We start from the raw sequence: 20,859 nt of genomic DNA, 5'->3' as shown, positions 1-20,859 counted from the left end.
TTTCAGGTCTTAAAATATTCAGCAGCTCATTGTCAGCTTGTAGATCTGCAATAAACATTTTTAATAAATTACCTCGTTCATTAATTGTAATCGAGGCAGACATTAGAAATAATCGTGATATTGATCGCCCAGCCATGATAGTTCCGGCCCGGGGGCCATAGTTCTCCGCCTGGTTGTTTTCGACCTCCCTTGTTTTCTCTTTCCCGGTGGAGTCCATCTCAAGGCTACTTTAGTTCAGTCAATTTGAGGTGAAATCAACTGCGGTTTTTTCTCAGATAGTGCTGGAGGCAGTTAATCAGTCAAGTCAAGTTAATTTAAAAGTCTGGGATTTTGCCAAACTTTCCTTAGATTGGGGTGCTGCCCGTTGATCTCCATCGGGGAGAGGAGGGGGGGTGGGTGGGGGGGGGGGGAGGTTTGAGGCATTGCTCCTTCATCAAAGTTTAATTTGTATCGAAGATTTGTAAGCGTGTTCGCGGGCTAAATGATTTATGGACGAAAACAACGGCAGAGACAAGCGCATCGAGGTTGTGGTGTTTTTTAATGGTCTGGGATCAGACCAAAGCCTCTGTGATGGTCAGAGTGCAACAACAGAGCGGCTGTCATTGAAACGACCCAGTGAATTGCTAGGCTCTGGTAGAGAGGAAGTAAAAAGGGCCAGTGAGCGAGAGAGGTTTACACTGTGGCAGGGCCTTTCCTTCACAAATCACGGCACTGTCGTCACATAACGCTTTGTCACACACACAAGCCAGTGTACCGTCAACAACAGTACTAGAAGTGCCTGGTTGTTTGTCGCCAGTTATCTTCAGGGGTGTAAAGTAACTAAGTACATTTACTTAAGTACAATTTTCAGGTATTTTTTCTTTACTTGGGTATTTCCAATTTCCAATACTTTTACTTCTACTCCACTACATCTCGGATCCAAATTGCACTTTTACTTCACTACATTTGTTTGAAAACTTTAGTTACTAGTTACTTTGCAGATATAAATTATAATATAAAAAAAACATACATAAACCACTTTAGCCCTTTTTTATACCTTGGCTGTTTGAAAATAGCAGATCTACAAGCTGTGAGCTTGTAGATTGGCTATTTATATATATTTTGTACGTTTACTTTTGCTACTTTAAGTACATTTTGATGCCAATACTTTCGTACTTTTACTCAGGTACATTTTGAATTCTGGACTTTCACTTGTAAGGGTGCCCTCACACCAAAATACCTAGAGTGGAATCCGCCAATACATTTCAATGAGAATGGAGCGTTTTTTGCCAGCAAAAAAAAAAAAACGCTCCATTCTCATTGAAATGGATTGGCGGATTCCACTATAGGTATTTTGGTGTGAGGGCACCCTTACAGAGTATTTCTACATTGCGGTATTGGTACTTTTACTCAAGTAAAAAACAAGAGTACTTTTTCCACCATTGACGCTTCCTTTGTCACACACAAGCCAGTGTCCCGTCAACAAACAGCAGTGCCTGGTTGTTTGTCGCCAGTTATCTTTCTAAACCCCACATCCCCACTTCCCCAACACTCTGTTGGAGCTGTTCTGTTGGCCCGTAGCCTGCTAGCGTCCAGATCTGTGGCTGTAACTGTCCTTGGCCGCCCCCAGCTCCTGCTTTAGTTCCTTCTGAACAACCTCGGCCCCCTCACTGCTCCCTGCGCTGCCATGAAAGCCCTGTTCTTCCTGTTCAGCAGGGGTTTAATGTCCCCATTGATGCAGGGCTTGTTGTTGGGAAAGCTTTTTTCTTTTGGGTAGTTACAATGCTCTCCTGATAGAACCTGATGTTACCCATAATACAATGGGAGAGTACCACTGATGTCCTGGCTTGCGGTGGACCCTCTTAAATAAGTCCTATAGTCTGGGCTGACACTGCAAGATCACAACCCGGTGCATCGTGACGATCCAAGTGTTAGCAGAGTAGGGGTGCAACAGATAAAGTAAATTATGCTTTTTCTTTCAAAATGTGTTAGAAATAGCAAAAGTAGTCGATCGACAAGCTCACAACACTTCACATCAAACCCACAGTCATCAGCTCTACAGTATGTCAAGGGTACGTTTCTTTAAAGGAGACTTTCCGTCCTAGAAGGTTTTCTTACGTTTAGTTGGTGTTATCCTCTCCCCAAAAGAGTGGTCCAGATGTTTTTTTCCTCCTTCTTTTCTTCCCATAACAGGCAATCTTGTCCATTCGCCCGACCCGACCACGGCTCTAAACAAGTGTGCATTGGTTACAATGATAATCCGCTTATTTCTATCGCTCGAAAATCATTTCTTCCGGTAGATTTAATCTCACAAGACTTCTGGTGCACTCTGGGTCCTATAGCATTCAGAAGTCTCACGAGACGAAATTCCAAACACGAGTTCAATGTTCAGCGGCTTGTACACAATAATGGTGGTGCCCTGTCGGTAAATGGCACTGTGGAGCAAATAGTCTCATTATGTATGACAGATATCGACCTAAAAATAAATGTTTCAGTGATAGAAATAAGCGGATTAAAGATGGGGTGCCGTGATTTTTTCCCTCATACAACAGAATCATCAGGTATTATGATCATACTTGCAGAGAATGTTAAAATTATGTTTTTATGTGGCCACACCCACATAAAAACAAGTATGCCTGGTTGTCAAGTGGGTGGTGACCAGCTGAAGTTAGCCACACCCACAGATGTTGTTGGATGGTGAAAAGGGGAGGGGATGATATTATGATGTCATTACAGTACCGGTATATCCACAGACATAAAAAGGTAGAAGCCTCTTCCGGCTCTATGGTACCCGTCTCGCCTTGGTGGGCATTTTTGATTGACAGGCTTGGAATTCTTCTGTGTGCGTAACAGACAACAAGGTCGGTAGGCAAATCAGAGGCAGGTTTGAATGGAAAAGTCCCGGAAAAGACGCGTTGTGATTGGCCAGTAGTTTTTTTGAGTGGCAGCCTGCCCTCGACACTTCCTCTTTTGTGCCCACCAAGTTGGACGGGTCGCTCCAATCAACTGCAGCGGGTGGACGAGGTATCTAGCTTTTTATATCTGTGGGTATATCTGTGTATTTCAATTGGGCCTTTTGACCCTTTCAGCTTTCAGGAAGTGACAAAAAATACACAGGGAAGACATATTTGCATATTATAACCACACCTGGGGGTTTATTAAAGTAATGTTAACTCCATAGACACACAAAACTATGGCACCACCTCTTTAACATTGTAACCGTGTGCCCCTGTTTGGAGCTGTGGTTGGGTCTCCTTTAAAAAAAACACACACAAATCTGCAAGACTCTTTTGGGGAGAGAATAACAACAACTAAAGGTAAGAAAATCTTCTAGGCCGGAATCCTCGTTTAATGGTTGGTTACACCACCTGGAGTTAACAAAGACAGAAAGCCCTCCACCTTTCTTGTCTTCTCTGTTTATCCCTGTTGGCTCGCACTGCGCTGAAGCTGTCTGCTTGGAATAAACAGATAGTCTGGTATATTCCCCTCCAGCTTGTCTCCGTTAGCGCAGTAATCATGCTGGTCTTTCACCTGGGATGTTAGCTTGACCTTCTTGTTGGCTGGTCGATCTCACATTCACCATGACTACAGAGCAGGGAAGGTTTTAACTAGTGTTTCTCAGACCTTCTCAAAAGCGTTGAAACTGTATAATAAGGGCACGGAAAGATATTCTACCTGGCTATGAGAGTGGATTCCGCCAATGCATTTCAATGGGAATGGGAGGGACAGCAAATACACTTTCTTTCTGGGGAATGGTGTGGATTTAGGTTCTTGCGCAGCTTTCAACGTGCTGCGCAGACCTTGCGTCTATACTTGAAGCACTGTACTCCCCCTCTGTCCAATCGGTTGAGCCGTCCCAAGACTCAGGAAGTGACAAGTGGTTGTAGTTAGGGCTGTCACAATTATTACATAATCGTCTAATCGCAATTATTTTACATAATCGTGATTATTTTTCATAATCGTCATAATCGTTTCCATGTTGACAAATGTTCAGATATTTTTTTGTAAGTAAAAATAGTGGAAATAGCAGATCTACACGCTCACAATGCGTCACATCGCGACGCTTTGTGAGCTTGTTCCACGATCAATGTTCTTTATAGTATAAAGTTGTCAAATATGTCAGTAATTTCTTTGTATATTTAGCTTATGTGTCATATCTACCATAATATGCCACTTCAAAGCCTAAAAGCCAAACAGAAATGTAATTGTCAAGGACAAAAACACAATTAAATCATTAATTGCAATTATTTGAGTGACAATAATCGTCATGTAAAATGTCATAATCGTGACAGCCCTAGTTGTAGTCACAGATATAAAAAGCTAGATACCTCATCCCACGCTGCAGTTCATTGGCGCGACTGGTAAAACAGGACTGGCAGAATTGCGGACGTGTGGAAGACACTCTGCCACTCAAAGTGACTACTGACCAATCACAGCGTGTCTTTTCCGGGACTTACGTTCAAGTAAAAGGAGCTTTATTGGCATGAGGAGACAAACGCTTACATTACCAAAGCAAAGTGCCTCTGGGAAAGAGGGAGTACCGCATCTCTTTTACCAACGCCCCAGCGCCGTAGGAGGTGTATACTTTCTATGTCTTTGGTTGTAGCTACGTGTGTCATTGGTTATTGGGAGAATCCGCTGACTGCAAAAAGTCGGGTAAGCACACAAAGAGTTTGACTGTGCCCTAACAAAACAAGAACACACAAAAAAAACTAAATTATGTACATAAGAAAAGCAGCGTTGAGTGACGGAACTATAAGTATAATAGAAAGTTAGAAGTCACAAAAAAAGTCTTGAAAAGAGAAAGAAACTAGAAACACAGGAGAGCTGGTGCAGTAAAACCGGCAGCCATGCACTCATGGCGGCAGAACTGCTTTATTACTGAAATTACAAGTGGCTAAGGAGGTCTACCCAAAAGAAGATAAAAAAAGGAAACGAACAAAGAAAAAGAGCCTGCGTGATTTGAATATCCACCCCGAGGGCTGTGCTGCCGCGCTCCATTCTGTGTCAATTCCGTCTCAGTCCGTCTGCTGCCCTTCCCTCCATTAGCCACGGTGATCACTGAGCGATACGCGGCAGGTAATTGTGCAGGTGAAGTCGCTACTTCGGGGAAACCTTACTTTCAACTCTGCCCAATTCTGTCAGATCAGGGCTATGCGCCATTAAGTATTTACACAGCCTGTTTCCTCTCCTCTCCTCTCCTCTCCTGTCTCTCGCTCTCTGACGACGGCAAAAGTGAGAATGAGACGGAGGGGAGCGAGAGAGGGTCGGGGGGTTAACCCATTTAGAACGGGTACACATTTTGTGTAGCATTATTTTATGCTTTAACTATTGAAAAATAGCAGATATACAAGCTCACAGCGCGGCACCGAGTGCCGCGCTGCGAGCTTGTAGATCTGCTATTTTTGAAAAATCGTGAAAAAAAGAATATTGACCCGATTCTATAAGTGTCTTTTGAATCCTTCTAAGATTTTTTTAAAAACCTGTGTTTTTTATGTCAGCAATCTGGCCAGCCATCGTCAAAGAAAAGGTCCTTTTCACTTAACTGGAGCTCAGTTAGTCTGTTCTTGAGAGACTACTATGTCAGTGGTTCTCAAACCTTTTCATGTGAAGGACGCCCAAAATGATATTTATTTGGCCACGGACCCCCATCTCAAAATATTTCGTTCCAGGGACCACCCAGAAGCAAAATTTGAGTTACAAACGTTCGCTTAGAAAATACATGATTTGCAAACATTTTCACGACTTTTTCAAAAATAGCAGATCTACAAGCTCGCAGCGCGGCACTCGGTGCCGCGCTGTGAGCTTGTATATCTGCTATTTTTCACTGGTTAAAGCATGCAATAATTCTAGGCCTAAATGGGTTTTAAGGAAGAGATGGCGACAGCTGCGGCTGAATACAGAAAAGGCTTGTCAGGAGACAGACAGAGGGACGTGGTGGAGGGCGCAGAGGAGAGAGCGCTGCAAAATGATGCAGAGGTTCAGAAGAGAGGCGTAAAGCATCGACACGGAGACCGCTGGCGACTCATTTGGCTCCTGTAAAAGCCCTGAAACCGGCCAGGGCCATTTTCTCTGAACATAAATAACACCGCTGTGATGTGTTCTCCCCCCCCACTTTTCCGTCCGTGCATTGTGCTCTATCGCTCACTGTAGGGCTCTTTCCATCTCTGGTCTATTACCATCTGCCAGGCACCAGCCTAACAAACCGAGTCTCTCTTTTCAGTGCCTGGCAACACCTCTTCCAGCTCCCGACTCATTCCAAAACAGAATCTCTGCCCCAAATAGGCTGCTGCTGTTATGGCAGGAGTGAATGAGGTTTGCCAGGTTTGCGCGGGGAGAGAGCGAGCCATAATGGGTATGTTTTATGAGATTCCACGGCGCAGATAGCTGTAATAGAGCGGCGAAACTGTTCAAATGGACCTCTCATTTGTGTCTCAGTGGCCCGTATCTCCCTCTCTCTCTCTCTCTCTTTCTCTCTTTTTACCTCAGGCCCTCTGCCGCATGCAAATGAGGTGGAACAATAAAGGTGAGCTCCAACTCGTACAAAAGTCTGACATTTAGTTGCCATTTAGTAGAGAGAGAGAGAGAGAGAGAGAGAGAGAGAGAGAGAGAGAGAGAATAGATGGAGCTATCAGTAGGGAATTGGGGCTCTAGCTGGCACAGTTTGAGGGCAGGTTTTTGTTAGGGATTAGTGTGCTACACGGCCGAGAAGGGTGGGCTCACCGCACCGCGTCTCCTTTCTCTCCCTCCTGGATTCCTGTCTTTCTCTTCCTGCATCTCTCCCACCCGCTGCATTATGGAGCAATATTACTCCATTTCTTCCCCGCTTTGCCCGTTCTCTCTGTGTCTCTAGGTCTCACAGGCGCACGCACGCACGCACACACACACACACACACACACACACACACACACACACACACACACACACACACACACACACACACACACACACACACACACACACACACACACACACACACACACACACAGAGAGAGAGACACACACAGTACAAAATACAAAGCCGCCGTCTAGCATATGTTGTGATGAATTATGCTGTGAGACTGTTGGGGGTGTTGCATCAGGGACGTGTCTTCCATTTTGTTATTGAGCCTGCGCCAATAAAAAAGGTGCTAAAAAACCGGGGCGAAATAATGAAATAAGAGCGATGGGGAAATACACAGAGAGCGAGAGGAAGAGAGAGCAGTATACAGAATAAGGGAGAGGTTTTAGAGTGGAGTCGGTACAAAGGGAGTTCGGGACGTGCAGACATCGAGCCATAAGTCAGCCACACCGTATGTCTACGATTACCAATATCCCATATTATCATAATTTTCCTCCTGTCGATTACATACTCTCTTGTGTAACAAAGGAAAAATTGTTTGTGCACTCGCCTCTCGCCTTGCTCTCCGACTCATTCTCCTCTCATCCGTAGAGGATCACACTCTGCTCATTGCAGAGCCTCCGCTGCCGGAGGCCCCCCGGGATTGACTTTAACTTTAACTTCAACTTTATTTTTCCCCCAAAGGCCATTTGTTTTTTCCGCAGCGTATACTGTACTATATAGTGCAACTAAGAAAAACAGACTAATATGAAATCACGCACAGACTCAGTGAGGACTGCAGCAATGAACAAGCAATCAGAACACCGATAAGAACAAGAGAAAGATGACTAACCTGTCATCTCCCTCCCTACAGTATGTAGAACTTTTTCTGGAGACCTTATCAGGGCTATACGATCGAGGAGCTGTATTTCCCCCACTGACTTTTCACAATCAGCTTTATTCTGCATTTACCTTTGGTTTACTGTTGGACTCTGTGGTTGCAAAGCGCCCAGTGGTGGAAAGTAGCTAAGTGCATTTACTCAAGCACAGCACTTTAGTACATCTTTTAGGTACTTCCATTTTTCGGTACTTTTACTTCTACTCCACTACCAAGTAACTTAAGTTACTAGTTAATTTGTATATGTATTATGTTTACAGAGCATACAGTATATTAACCACTTCAGCCCTATTTAAACTTTGGCTATTTGAAAATAGATAGATACCTTTATTATCCCAATAACTGACGTGTCACATCGCATCCCGTTGTGAACTTGTAGATCTGCAATTTCTTTTTGCTTTTTTATCCACGACTTTCCAACGCCCCATAGTGCATTGCGCAGACGCTGTACCGAGCTTCCGGCGCCGCAGCCGAGTGTGATTTACAAGCTCACAATGATTGCATCTGCGACGCGACGTGAGCTTGTATGTCTGCTGTTAAACCGGAAGTGTGGTCCAAACAGGTCCAAATAATCTCCAGTAAACTCCTGCGGAAACAGGTGGATACTAACTTTTTGCGACCGTAGGTCGCACTTTACTATCAAAACCACCACAAAGTGTAAGTAACTCCGTCTGTCTGTCCCTCCGTCTGTCTGTCACACCTCACACGTCACACTTTTTCCCTGCTTATATCTCCGCAACCGTTGCCCCGATCCATGCCAAATTTTGCACACACGTTCCTTGGCTGCCAAACTACAACCTCCAAGGACCCCCGGAGCTCCAGGGACCCCCAGGTCCCTGGGGGACCCCCAGATGTAAAAAATGACCAAATGTGCAAAAATGACCAAATGACCACCCCAACGGGGCTGCTCCCGGGGAATTCCCGGGGACCACCGACTCCTGGTGCTCCAGAACGGATGCAAAAGTGGTGGCGCCCCCAGTGGAGGACCCCCTACACTGCAGCTCACATAAAATGCCGTAACTCCGGCTAGGAGCGACCGGGACAGCCGGGGCCGGTACCTATTCGTCCGCCTTGCCGGCGCGGAGACCCCACCCCTCATTTCTCACATGGCCCTCTTCTAGCGCCACCATGAGGCCGATTCTTGCAAAACACATTTTTGGACACTGCTCCTACAATTTTCGCCCTAAAATCACGCAAATCGGTACACAGTATGTCTACACTCATCCCATCAACATGAATCTGTCCCATATAGCGCCACCTCCAGGCCGATTTTTAAAAACACATTTTTGGACACTGCTCCTGCAGATTTTGCCCTAAAATCACGAAAATCACTACACACTATGTCTACACTCATGTCATCAACATGGATCAGGAAGATTTTGGCAAAACACATTTTTGCCCTATTTGTGGAGATAAGTGACCTACGGTCGCTTATCTCCTATACTATAGTTGAACACTTGTGAAATGAGGCATTCTGCATAGTGAGTGCTTTTACTTTTGCCACTTTAAGTGTATTTTGATGCCAATACGTTTGTACTTTTACTCAAGTAAATATTGTGTTTACTTTTTCCACCAGTGCAAGCCCACCAGAGGTGAAATACCACATTCTATTTTCAACTGTACTGTATGCTTTACGAGCAAACAATGTTGGAGGTGTAAATAATTCAGACACAAGGATCAGACGTTCTACAGTAAAATATGAATGAAATTAATAAATACATACATAGCTAGGGATGCACACAAGAGGTTCACAGGGTGGAATTGAGACGCTGCACAGTGTTTATTGAATTTACAATTGACCTTTTGAGATGATAGTTTTAGTTCCTCCTTGTTTCCAATTTGTTTATTGTCTCCAAGCTTTGCTGAATTGTAGCATTCAGCCCAGTCCCATTTATCTCTGCTCAGCCCACAGTAGCGTGTCTGTTACGATCTCCCTAACTCAAAGGCATGTACTGTACTGTAGCCACGTTAAGGACTCACACCCACTAACTGTTGATGATTACAATAAACCCGAGGCGCGTACCACTTTCCCCAAACAGACTCCACCAAATGCTTTGCCGACATGAATACTGAATGAAATGAGCCAATAAGATGAACAATAAAAATGCCAAGACACAAAATGAACAAAAAGGGTAATGGCAGTTAAAACAGACAATTGGAAGAAAAAAGAACACTCTAACAGTGTGGTAATTGCCGCTGTGCAACTAGTAAGGTTGAATATTGTTGCTGTCGTGTATCTCCATATTTCAACATTTTATGTTTTCTTTTATGTATAAATGAATGCCCTGCGTCGTCATACTAAAGTGTCACGCAAACATAGTTAAAAATAGCGGTTCTACAACCTCACAACGTGTTGCGTTGCGAAGTGTTGTGCGCTTGTGCTGTGGATTTGACAAACATTGAACCAATGAAAAGTATTAACTAGAGCTTGTGACTAAACTAACTACATTGGATCCATTGGAACACATGGTTCCTTTTTCCATGACCTGAAAAGCAGTGGTTCTTTTGTACTGCAGTTGGACATACTGCAGTTGGACAAGGTTTCCACCCGACAGCGATGACAGGAACAACTCTCAAAGCCGATCTGGGGGCCGAAAGAGTCCTCCCTGTCATGTTGTACCAAGGCACAGCCTACTAGCCCTAGCCTAGAGCCTCTCCATGAGACAGACTTGTGTGAACTCTCTCTGAACTTTTATTCAAAACTGAGGTTTAATTTTACACAAGCGCTATCGGTGTCAAGGAAAGATAATTGTCCCCGGTGCTGCCACACTCCTCACCCGTAATTTTAAGTTTCTGTTCTCCGCAGACTCGCACATTGGAGTGACATTGCAAATTAGCGCGGGCCGGGCGCAAATTCTGCTCTCTGCTGGTTTGTCTGGAAAAGAGAGATAGGGGTGAAATGTTCTCTAATGCAGACAGAGCAAACTGTCCTATGGCACAGGAGTAAGTTATTCTCCGGCTGAAAGGCTAGTGGCATTAAACTTAAGTGGCCCCTTCTCTTCTCTTTGCATATGCCTAAGTAGTTAAGTAGTGCTTTCCTTTTCATGCAGAGGTGTGTGTGAGCATGTAAGGTCTGTGCGTCGACATTATAAGCATTGTGTGAGTGCATGTGTGCACTTGTGGGGTGTATATAATAATAACTAGAAAGGGGCACTTAGTGGAGCACAAATCCCCACTAGCAGGCATGCACTAACAGTAATATGTACACTCTGATGCAGTAGAGTCAAACTGACTCTGTCTGTCTGTCTGTCTGTCTGTCTGTCTGTCTGTCTGTCTGTCTGTCTGTCTGTCTGTCTGTCTGTCTGTCTGTCTGTCTGTCTGTCTGTCTCTCTCCGACAAATTGTGCCACTTGAATACATCACATACAATATGATCAGTACAATACAATGATCAGTTGGGAACCTTGGAAATCGTGAAAATTGTGAAAAACAGGAAATGTGCTATATAGGACCGTGGAAATGCATCAATAGAAGTTGTGGCTTGGTAGCGTAATGACTTTCTTTCCATTGAGTTTCTGTCTCTCCCTGTGTGTGCGTGCGTGTGTGTGTGTGTGTGTGCGTGCGTGCGTGTCAATGGTAGGTGCTCTGTGTGGAAGAGACAACCAGTATTATCTGTTATATTACTGTGCGTTTCAAATGGTATGAAACAAGTCGATGACCATGGATGCTGTCACTTCAGTCGGATTGTTCTCAATCTTTTTTGTTCCCTTGTGTGCTGGCGACTTCTTCTTTGCCTCATGTTACTATTGAGCCGTGCACCAAAAAGACTTTGTTTAAATTGGAGTGTTGCGGGCTTTCTGCTCTTTACTTGTGCAGTCTCTTTCTCAATCTTTTTTGGCCATCTAATGTAGGTCCCCTCAAATAAAAATGTGGCTACGTTCCTGCAATGAAAATGAATGCTTATTTTATTCTGTGTTGCTTATATAATTCAGAAATAGTTCATTGAATTGACTTTAAACTGAACTGTTAGAATATGATTATTACCCTACTTCTTAGGGAACATGAACAACAACAACAAAAGCAATATCCCGGGGAATGGGAGACATTGTATTATTATTTAGTGTTAAACAACTGCTACAAATTTAAATGTGTCTAACTAGGTCTCGTTATTTATCACAAAAAGCAATCAAAAAGCAATAATTTTTGACACAAAGTATTCTTAATAATGGTCTCGCCATAAAATATATAGAAACATGGACTGTGCTTCAGTGATGTGTGGTTTGTGAATGCGTGTCTAGACCGCCACAATGGACTCCTTTACAGGGTACTTTACATTGCTCTCACGTATAACATCAAAGAATTTACTGTGCCATTTTTTAATAAAGTTAAAACCACCCCAAGGTTGTGCAATTCATACACATAGACCTGCTGAAGCCATTGCATTTGTCAACAAACTATTGAAAATAGTGTTGTTTTTTTTGCCCGGCACTGCTAGGATATTGTCAAACTGGATAATAGATGGTATGGATGGATGAGCAACCTTGTGGCTGATGAATAAGGAACAAAACAGAACATATTTCCATAATGCTGGCTGCAGCCTGAAACAATATTATACTGTTATGGTGAAATTGGTGACCTACTGAATTATGTGACTTCGATGCTGCAATTGAGAAGATCTATCAAGGAACGATGCTTCTAGCGACTGATCAAGAGTTGTAGTTGAATAATGCATAACGCATAATGAGCTTTGAATGATTTTCACTTGCAGTTTCAAGAAAATAGGACAGTAAAAACAAAGCCTTTCTATGTAATATAAGAACACATTTGGGCGTCCTGAAAAGGAATCCATTACAGTCGTCGACAAGTTGTCGAAAATAGTGTTTTATGAAAGGAGAAATGTAGGAATAAATGGAAACTCCCAGCTACTAAGTACAGCATAGTGTCACATCGCAACACACTGATCTGCCATTTTCTACATTTACAAGATGTTTTATTACAATTTTTAATTCATTATTAATAATCTTAATCTAAGAGAATCCTTCCACAGAGCCAATGCCGTTAAAAATGCCTAACACAAATTAAAAAGAAAACCAGTTGCTTAATTGCGACCGTCAGGGAGCAGTTTACTATGAAAACCTCCACCGGCCGTCCGTCGGTCGGTCGGTCGGTCGGTCGGTCGGTCGGTCGGTCGGTCACACGTCACACGTCACACCTTTGCCCTGCTCATATCTCCGCATCAGTATATAGGGCTTGTTTGTTTATTGTATGACATCACGCCACATCATCAGCTGTGGACTCTGTGATGTCATCGTATCGCATCAGTATATAGGGCTTGTTTGTTTATTGTATGACATCACGCCACATCATCAGCTGTGGACTCTGTGATGTCATCGTATCTCCATATATGGCCATCTCCGTATATGGAGATATAAGTCGTCCATGCCCAAGTATGGGCTGGTGAGGTCAGACTTTGTGTGATGCGTAGGTTATCTCCATATATGGAGATTCAACATTCCAGGCAATGCTCTCTTCCCTGGTGAGAATTGCCCCTTTATATAGGGCTTGTTTGTGTATTGTATGACATCACGCCACATCATCAGCTGTGGACTCTGTGATGTCATCGTATCTCCATATATGGCCATCTCTGTATATGGAGATATAAGTCGTCCATGCCCAAGTATGGGCTGGTGAGGTCAGACTTTATGTGATGCGTAGGTTATCTCCATATATGGAGATTCAACATTCCAGGTGTAACTATGGCTACCCGTATGACGTGAGAGGTGGAGGTTGTGATATTTGTGGAGATAAGCGACTATCTCCCGATTAGGGAGTCTTACTGGTGTAGGAATACAGGAGGTGACGGCAGCGGGCATCAACTCACTGAAAGTTATAGAAAATATGTATTTCAGAAGCCATTATAAAATGGCATGAATGTCACCAGCCTGAGCTCAGAATGTGTGGATTTCTGTGTGTAAAAAAAGGGGAAAAAAGGAAAAAAGCAGGCCACTTAATAAATACAAAAAGCAATGTCTGACCTTCACAAGGAGTGAAGATTATCGACAGGGCACACATTAGATGGCTTAGTGTTATGAGGCTACGCTATTCAGTCCAAAATATTTGTTGGTTTTCTTTTTTGCCCTTTTGGCCCTTCAGGTGTGCCTTCCTTCCTCCTTCCTTCCTGCTCCATATGAATAGCATGAACAGCACAGAATGTCAGCCCGAGTTTAGTTCCTCACTTCACTGACACATAACTGAGGCATGAATAGAGAATGAGCTCAACTAGTGAATGATGAACTCTGCCCCCTTTTCCCTTCCCCATCCACTTCCTGCCTATTCTCTCCCTTCTTCTCAACTCCCCCATCTATCTCTCATTTATTTCTCCTCCTCTCTCACATTCCCCCGCCTCTCTTCTCTCCCGTATCTCTCATTTCTCTTCTCCACCTCTCTTCTCGCTGTCACCTCGCTTGTACCGCACTGTCTGATTTCCCATCACTCTTTACTGTCTGTCCCTCATCTTTCATATTCCACACTATACCCCACCTCCTGTCCCACCTTCACCCACCTGCCCCACCTCGCTTCTAAACCCCACCTCTGCCCACCTCTCCACATCCGGACTGCACTATTCCTCTCTATCCCCATGCACCCTATACCAGTGTTTCTCAAACACTGTGCCTGGGGACCTTTGGTGTGCCCCTGAGAAGGGTCAAGTGTGCCCCTTGAAACTGCTTGAAAGCCAGTATTGTATTTATCATTTTAAAAATGATTTAAACTAGTGAAAACAGCAGATCTACAAGCACACAACGCCTCGCGGTGCGAGGCGTTGTGTGTACACCCCCGTAGTATGTTGGTGTGCCCATGGATTCTTGGGACAAAAAGTGTGCCCATGCAGAAAAAAGGTTGAGAAACACTGCCCTATACCACCTCACCTCCCAACCCTACCTTCATCCCTGACCCCCCTCAAACCCCCCCAACCACCCCTCTCCCACACACACCTCCGTTCCATCTCCCTGTTGTAACTGACCTGGTCCCACGCTATGTGGGCCCTAAGGTCTACTGAACAGGGTTTGCTGGATGTTCCCAACACCAAACTAAAAACGGAACTTGAGAAAGCCTTTGCAGGCTGTAGCCCCGAAACTTTGTAATGCTCTTCCACAAGTTTTGAGAGATGCAGCCTGCAGGACATTTGTAAGAACAACCTTATAAAACCGCTACAGTTTGAACAAGCGTTTGTTGATGGTACATGATTTTATTTTCCATGCTTGTGCTGTTGTCCTGCTTGAGATGAATTGTACAGCCCTTTTCTGCTTTGAAGGAGTAGTTCACGGCCAAAATGTTTTTTTTTTCTATTCATTACTCATGCCCTGGAGACTTGAGTTCAATAATATTGTTTTGTATTTGTCGCATTCCTAAGACAAAAATGTATATTATAGAGACCCAAATGCATTACTCCCCATCTGGGCTGGAATCAATGGGGGTAATTTACTATAATCATTTTTTTGTCTTAGGAATGCGACAAATACAACAAAAAAGGTCATTTTGGGGGTGAACTACTCCTTTAATGCAAAGCACAAAGATCTCTCTGTGAAAGGCGCTATATAAATAAAATGGTCATACTTACTTACTTACTCCTCCCACCCCACAGCCCTGAAGGATGACCGCTTCCAGATGGTGCTGTTCACGCCCAGGCTGGTGCGCATCGCGCTGTCCAACGTCAGCGTGGGCGACGAGGGCGGCTACTTCTGCCAGCTGTACACGGACGCCACGCACCACCAGGTGGCCACGCTGTCGGTGGCGGTGCCGCCCGAGACGCCCGCCGTGGAGGTGAAGCAGGAGGCGGTGGAGGGCGGCGAGGCCGAACTCTCCTGCGTGTCGCCGCGCAGCAAACCCGCCGCCACGCTGCGCTGGGTCCGCAACGGCCGAGAGATACCAGGTACTGTATACAACAATGTAGTAAAAGTAAAAACGCGTTTGATCATTTGAGGGTAGGCAAGTTCTACGGTAAGTGCTATGGGTGGAGTCTGTAGAGGTGAGTCTTCAGACCACGGCGGAAGCTAAAGGGAGTGAGTCTGCAGTTCAAAGTGCAATAGGGAGTTTATTCCGCAGTTTGGGAGCCAGGAGGGCGAAAGGGTCTAGGACGAGTGGATCGTTGTCCTGGGGTTTTTAGGTTTTTAGTTTTTAAAGAGGGTTCTGTCACCATTCCGTATGGTATGGTGGGCAGTGATGGAAAGAGTACTCACATTTTACTTTATGTAATTAAAAGTATGGATACTGCAATGTAGAAATGCTTAGTTACGCGTAAAAGTCCGGTAATCAAAATGTACTTGAGTAGAAGTACAAAATTGTTGGTATAAAAATGTACTTAAAGTACCAAAAGTAGAAGGTACTCGTTATGCAGAATGTCCCATTTCACAAGTTTTCAAATGGCTGAAATGTATATACAGATGTGGTTAGCGTGTTTTGTAGTAATAATGAAAATCTTCAAATTAACTCGTTTTCAAATAATTGTAGTGGAGTAAAGTAATAATACTTGCCTCTGCGACATAGTTGTGGAGTAGAAGTAAAAGTACAGAAATACTCCAGTAAAGTACAGTAATTGTAAATGTACTTTACGCCACAGACCAGGTATGGGATGAATGGGATAGGATGGGCCCGGTGGTGGTGGAGGTCCTGGATGCACCATGGTGCATCAGAGCAGACCTTTAACCCATTTAGGCCTAGAATTATTGAATGCTTTAGCAATTGAAAAATAGCAGATATACAAGCTCACAGCGCGGCACCGAGTGCCGCGCTGCAAGCTTGTAGATCTGCTATTTTTGAAAAAGTTGTAAAAATGTGTGCAAATCTTTGAATATGTATTTTCAAAGCGAACGTTTGAAACTCAAATGTTGCTTCTGGGTGATCCCTGGAACTAAATATTTTGAGATGGGGGTCTGTGGCCAAATAAATATCATTTTGGGGGTCCTTCACATGAAAAGGTTTGAGAACCACTGACATAGTAGTCTCTCAAGAACAGACTAACTGAGCTCCAGTTAAGTGAAAAGGACCTTTTCTTTGACGATGGCTAGTCAGATTGCTGACATAGAAACATTGGTTTTTCAAAAAATCTTAGAGGGATTCAAAAGACACTTATAGAATCGGGTCAAAATTCTAATTTTCACGATTTTTCAAAAATAGCAGATATACAAGGTCGCAGCGCGGCACTCGGTGCCGCGCTGTGAGCTTGTATATCTGCTATTTTTCAATAGTTAAATCATAAAATAATGATACACAATAATATGTACCCGTTCTATGATCCCACCTCATGGGGAAATGTCCTGTGCAAAACACAGGATACAGTAGATACAGATTACAGAACAAAGACACAGCTATAGGAATAATACAAAAAGAGTCAGCAGGTAGAACACATGGGGATTAGGGAAAGAGCACCAGAAACCAGTTATTCTACACAACTCTTGCTTGCTGCCCTCAGTACTCAGGACTGCCTTTGAAATGATGTGGTGACAGAGCTATCAACAGGTGTAGATACACTTGCACAACAGCATATAAACAGACGCCAGAGGGCTGCTGCGTGCATGGTTTTCACTCCAGACGTGTAATGTGAGACCAATGCAGATGTGGGCGAGAATAAAAGATTCAATAAGCTTTGATATATACGTTAGAGCAAGCACTCGTTGGTGGGTGATGATCAGCACATCAGCCCAAAGTGAAAACAAACACAGCTCACCATGTACTGTAATTCATTATGTGGTGGAATGAAATGGGAAAATCGTTGATCAAATAGAATCCATATTTGGTTACTGCATTGTCTATTTCTCGCTTCAAATGTTTTCAAAAACATTTTTGAGAGCAACGTTTAGCTGTAAATTACATGGCTGACATGTTGGATACGGTACTAAATTCACGCAGCGCAGCCTGAATGCAGCAGGTGCACTGAGCCTTTGATTAGGCAGCCGTCCGTTATAGAGTGGAGCGGTCATTATACGGCTATAATTCACCGCTGATTTCAGCGATTGACCAATCAGAATCAAGCATTCAAACAAGCCGTGCAATAACAGACAGTATTCTGTGTCCCCAGGACCAGTGTTGCCGTAGTCTTGGGTCGCGCGCCCCCGGTGGCCCATATCTTTTCTGAGCCGGGGTCTCGCACCCCCCCCCCCAAGTTCACACCTCGACAACTGTTTTAACAAAGAAACGAGCCTATATGCATATCAATAGACCTGTATAGTAGGTGTTGAGCGACGTTCGCGACCCCCCAAACATTGAATCACCATTGCACCACTGCCCAGGACAGCAGTATAGAACAACTAGTTTAAAGGAAAAGCCAGTAGACTAAAGGTCACAGGTTCAATCCATTCAACAAGCCACGCGCCTTGTCAAAGTGTCCTTGAAGGAGCCTTCCACTGCCTGCATGTCCTGTTCAATGACACTTGCCAAAGTGCTGCTTGCCCACTCATTATAATGTCCTCGGGGAAGAGTGTTAAATAGATGCCTAAGATGTCAAATCCATGCAGATGGACTGGAGGCCAGATGGATAAAAAGGCACAGAGAAGAGAAGAGGTCACTGTGCAGAGGGAGATAAAAAAGAGAGAACTTTTGGCTCCCAGCCTCCCACCGATGGGTCGAGTTCCTCGTGCAATATTTATACAACGACGATCAGCTTTCAGATGATGAGACAAACTCAGAGCTTTTGTACTGTGAGCAATATAAAGCCCCTTGGAGATGGTCTCCGGTTAATGAGAGGACGTGTGTGTGTGTGTGTGTGTGTGTGTGTGTGTGTGTGTGTGTGTGTGTGTGTGTGTGTGTGTGTGTGTGTGTGTGTGTGTGTGTGTGTGTGTGTGTGTGTGTGTGTGTGTGTGTGTGTGTGTGTGTGTGTGTGTGTGTGTGTTGCATACAGAGGAGATGAATACATTATCAACGATTGGGAAATAAGGGTTTATTGAATCTTCTCCCGAAACTTTCTTTCTTTCCGTCTAGTTTGTCCCCAAGTCACAAACGCTCATCTATCAAAACTATGGATCCGTGTCTAATTATCAGCCGCATGCACGCACACGCACGCACAGGCACAGACACAACGCCCACAACCCCTACGTTTTATGCATGCATGTAATGTTTTATGCTGCTCTGTTTTTTGTCATCTTAATTTCAATCACGTTCACTGCACTTCACGCGTGCATGCACACACGCGCACGCACACGCACGCACGCACGCACACACACACACACACACACACACACACACACACACACACACACCGAGAAAAAAACCCACACCGTGTCATTTTCTCTCGCGTTCCCTCTCTCTCCACACATTTTTCATTCATCTTTGTCTTAAGTCTATACACTGTCTCCCTGCCTCCTCGACCGCACTTGACAACTAATCCATCCATCCAGCCATTACTCTGCTCACTAATTGGCCTCTCCCTCTCGCTATCTGGGGCTCTTTTGGGCCTCGTGTTTGGAAAGGAACCCGGTGGCGGAATAACACATCTAAAGCCCTGCGTGTTTTCCCTACAACAATGCATTTATACCAGGCTCCCCTGTGGCCTACAGTTAAATGAGTCTGTGATGCCAGGCTCTGATCTGTCCCCAGCAACCCCCAGTTTCACAAAGCATAAGTGGCAGTTTCATTTTTCTCTTTCAAGCCACATTTTTTAAATGTATCCCTAGCCATGTCCCGCACTGGAGCTCGGGGCAGTTTTTTTCTATCACCCGCTTTCCCTTTAATTTCTTTCTTTAATAAACGCCACAATGATCCAGGGTTCTTTGATGAGTTCCGGAGGAGCACGCGCACTGCCTCCACATATTCCTATTCATGCACTTCAGATAGTTCTGTAAACTTGTCTGTTTGTCGTAACTCCACAACCAAAGGTACAGTAATGCTGTGATTTTGGGTGGAGGAGGTGGAGGGTGGTGGACTGGGGGTCGTACGTGAGGGGAATGCTGACATTAACTCATTCCCTGCTAGGCCCGATAGTCCCGAGAATATTTTAATGTCTCTCCCCGCCAGGCCCGATAGTCCAGAGAATTTTTTTTGGACCCCAAAAAATGTAGTAGGCATGATAGCAATCGCGAAATTGCATGTTTAACCCCCATAGCAACCCCATCTTTCAAACATGGCAGCCATCTTTGTTTACATTTTAGGAAAACATAATGGCTGCTAGTTCATGAATGCCTGAACGGATTTCCATCCAGATTTCTTTGTTTGAAAGCTGTGAGCAATGTACACACACGTGGTGCATTATCTAGGCATGGACATGACATTATCAGTGCACTATGAATTACATGGAAGTCTATGGAGACAGAGGCATATGAGAGTACGAAGGTATTTACATATGGCGGGGTATGAGTTAAATCAACTTTTATTTTCATTTCCACTTAGCTGGTCCCCTTTTTGCCTTTCTTTCCAGTTGCCTTCATGCTCTCACTTTCTCTCTCTTTCTCTTTCTTTCTCTCTCTCTCTCTCTCTGTCTGTCTCTGTCTCTCCACACAGTAATTCATTTGTATTCTGAACAGTGACTAACTGCGAACTAACTAACTACGGTAACTAACTAACTAACTAACTAACTAACTAACTAACTAACTAACTAACTAACTGGAAATCCAGTTACGGAAGGGAGTTGAATGCAGTGCCTTTCCCTTTCTTCCGGCCCGTTGCACTATTCCAACCTAGTCAGTCAACGATAAAATGAGCTCTGGAAGAGATTTAAAGCGTACACACTCCTCATAAACCTCTATCAATGCTGGATGAAAGTCTTGAAAACATCATGTTTAAAATGTGACACTGTCTTTCTAGCCTGACTTTTGCCCCTCACGATCGGCCAATTAAAATGAAACTTAAAAGCCATTTAGCGCCCTCTGCTTTTCAGCTGCCTTAATCACCCCTCAAAGCACAAAGTGGCCATAGTTCTCTGGGTATCGAGGCTAGGAGAGAACTCACTCTCCTTCTGTCTTTCGTCTTCTTTGTCACCTCACTCTCCCTTCATCTTGTCTCTTGTTCTCTCTCTTCTTCTTTTTTTTCTCATTGTGACCGATACGCCTGTGGTCGATACGGCTTTGGTCGATACGCCTAGTTATGTTTTGCTCCCCTCTTCTTCTCTTCGGCCCTTCTTCTATACAACTCTACGCTATTTTCTTGTCTCTGTCCTTTCTTATGTTTCCTTTGTTCTCAATCCTTGCTTCCTCTCCTCTCGTCTCCTTTCTTCTTTGTCCCCTGTGTCCTCTCA

At 44.2% G+C, this 20,859-nt stretch overlaps 1 protein-coding gene across 1 annotated transcript in view; it reads left to right on the top strand.

The window, feature by feature from the left end:
• The window catches only part of cadm4 (cell adhesion molecule 4), a 358,817-nt gene that overhangs the window by 287,354 nt on the left and 50,604 nt on the right, over positions 1 to 20,859 (top strand). Inside the window, exon 3 of the mRNA XM_080720237.1 lies at positions 15,280 to 15,567. Coding sequence (XP_080576363.1) covers positions 15,280 to 15,567 — 288 coding nt within the window. The remainder of the gene's footprint in view (positions 1 to 15,279; positions 15,568 to 20,859) is intronic.

This window comes from Nannobrachium achirus, assembly GCF_963921795.1.
Source record: "Nannobrachium achirus genome assembly, chromosome: 2".
NCBI classification, from domain to species: Eukaryota; Metazoa; Chordata; class Actinopteri; order Myctophiformes; family Myctophidae; genus Nannobrachium; species Nannobrachium achirus.
This window is presented reverse-complemented; position numbering and strand designations above follow the sequence as displayed.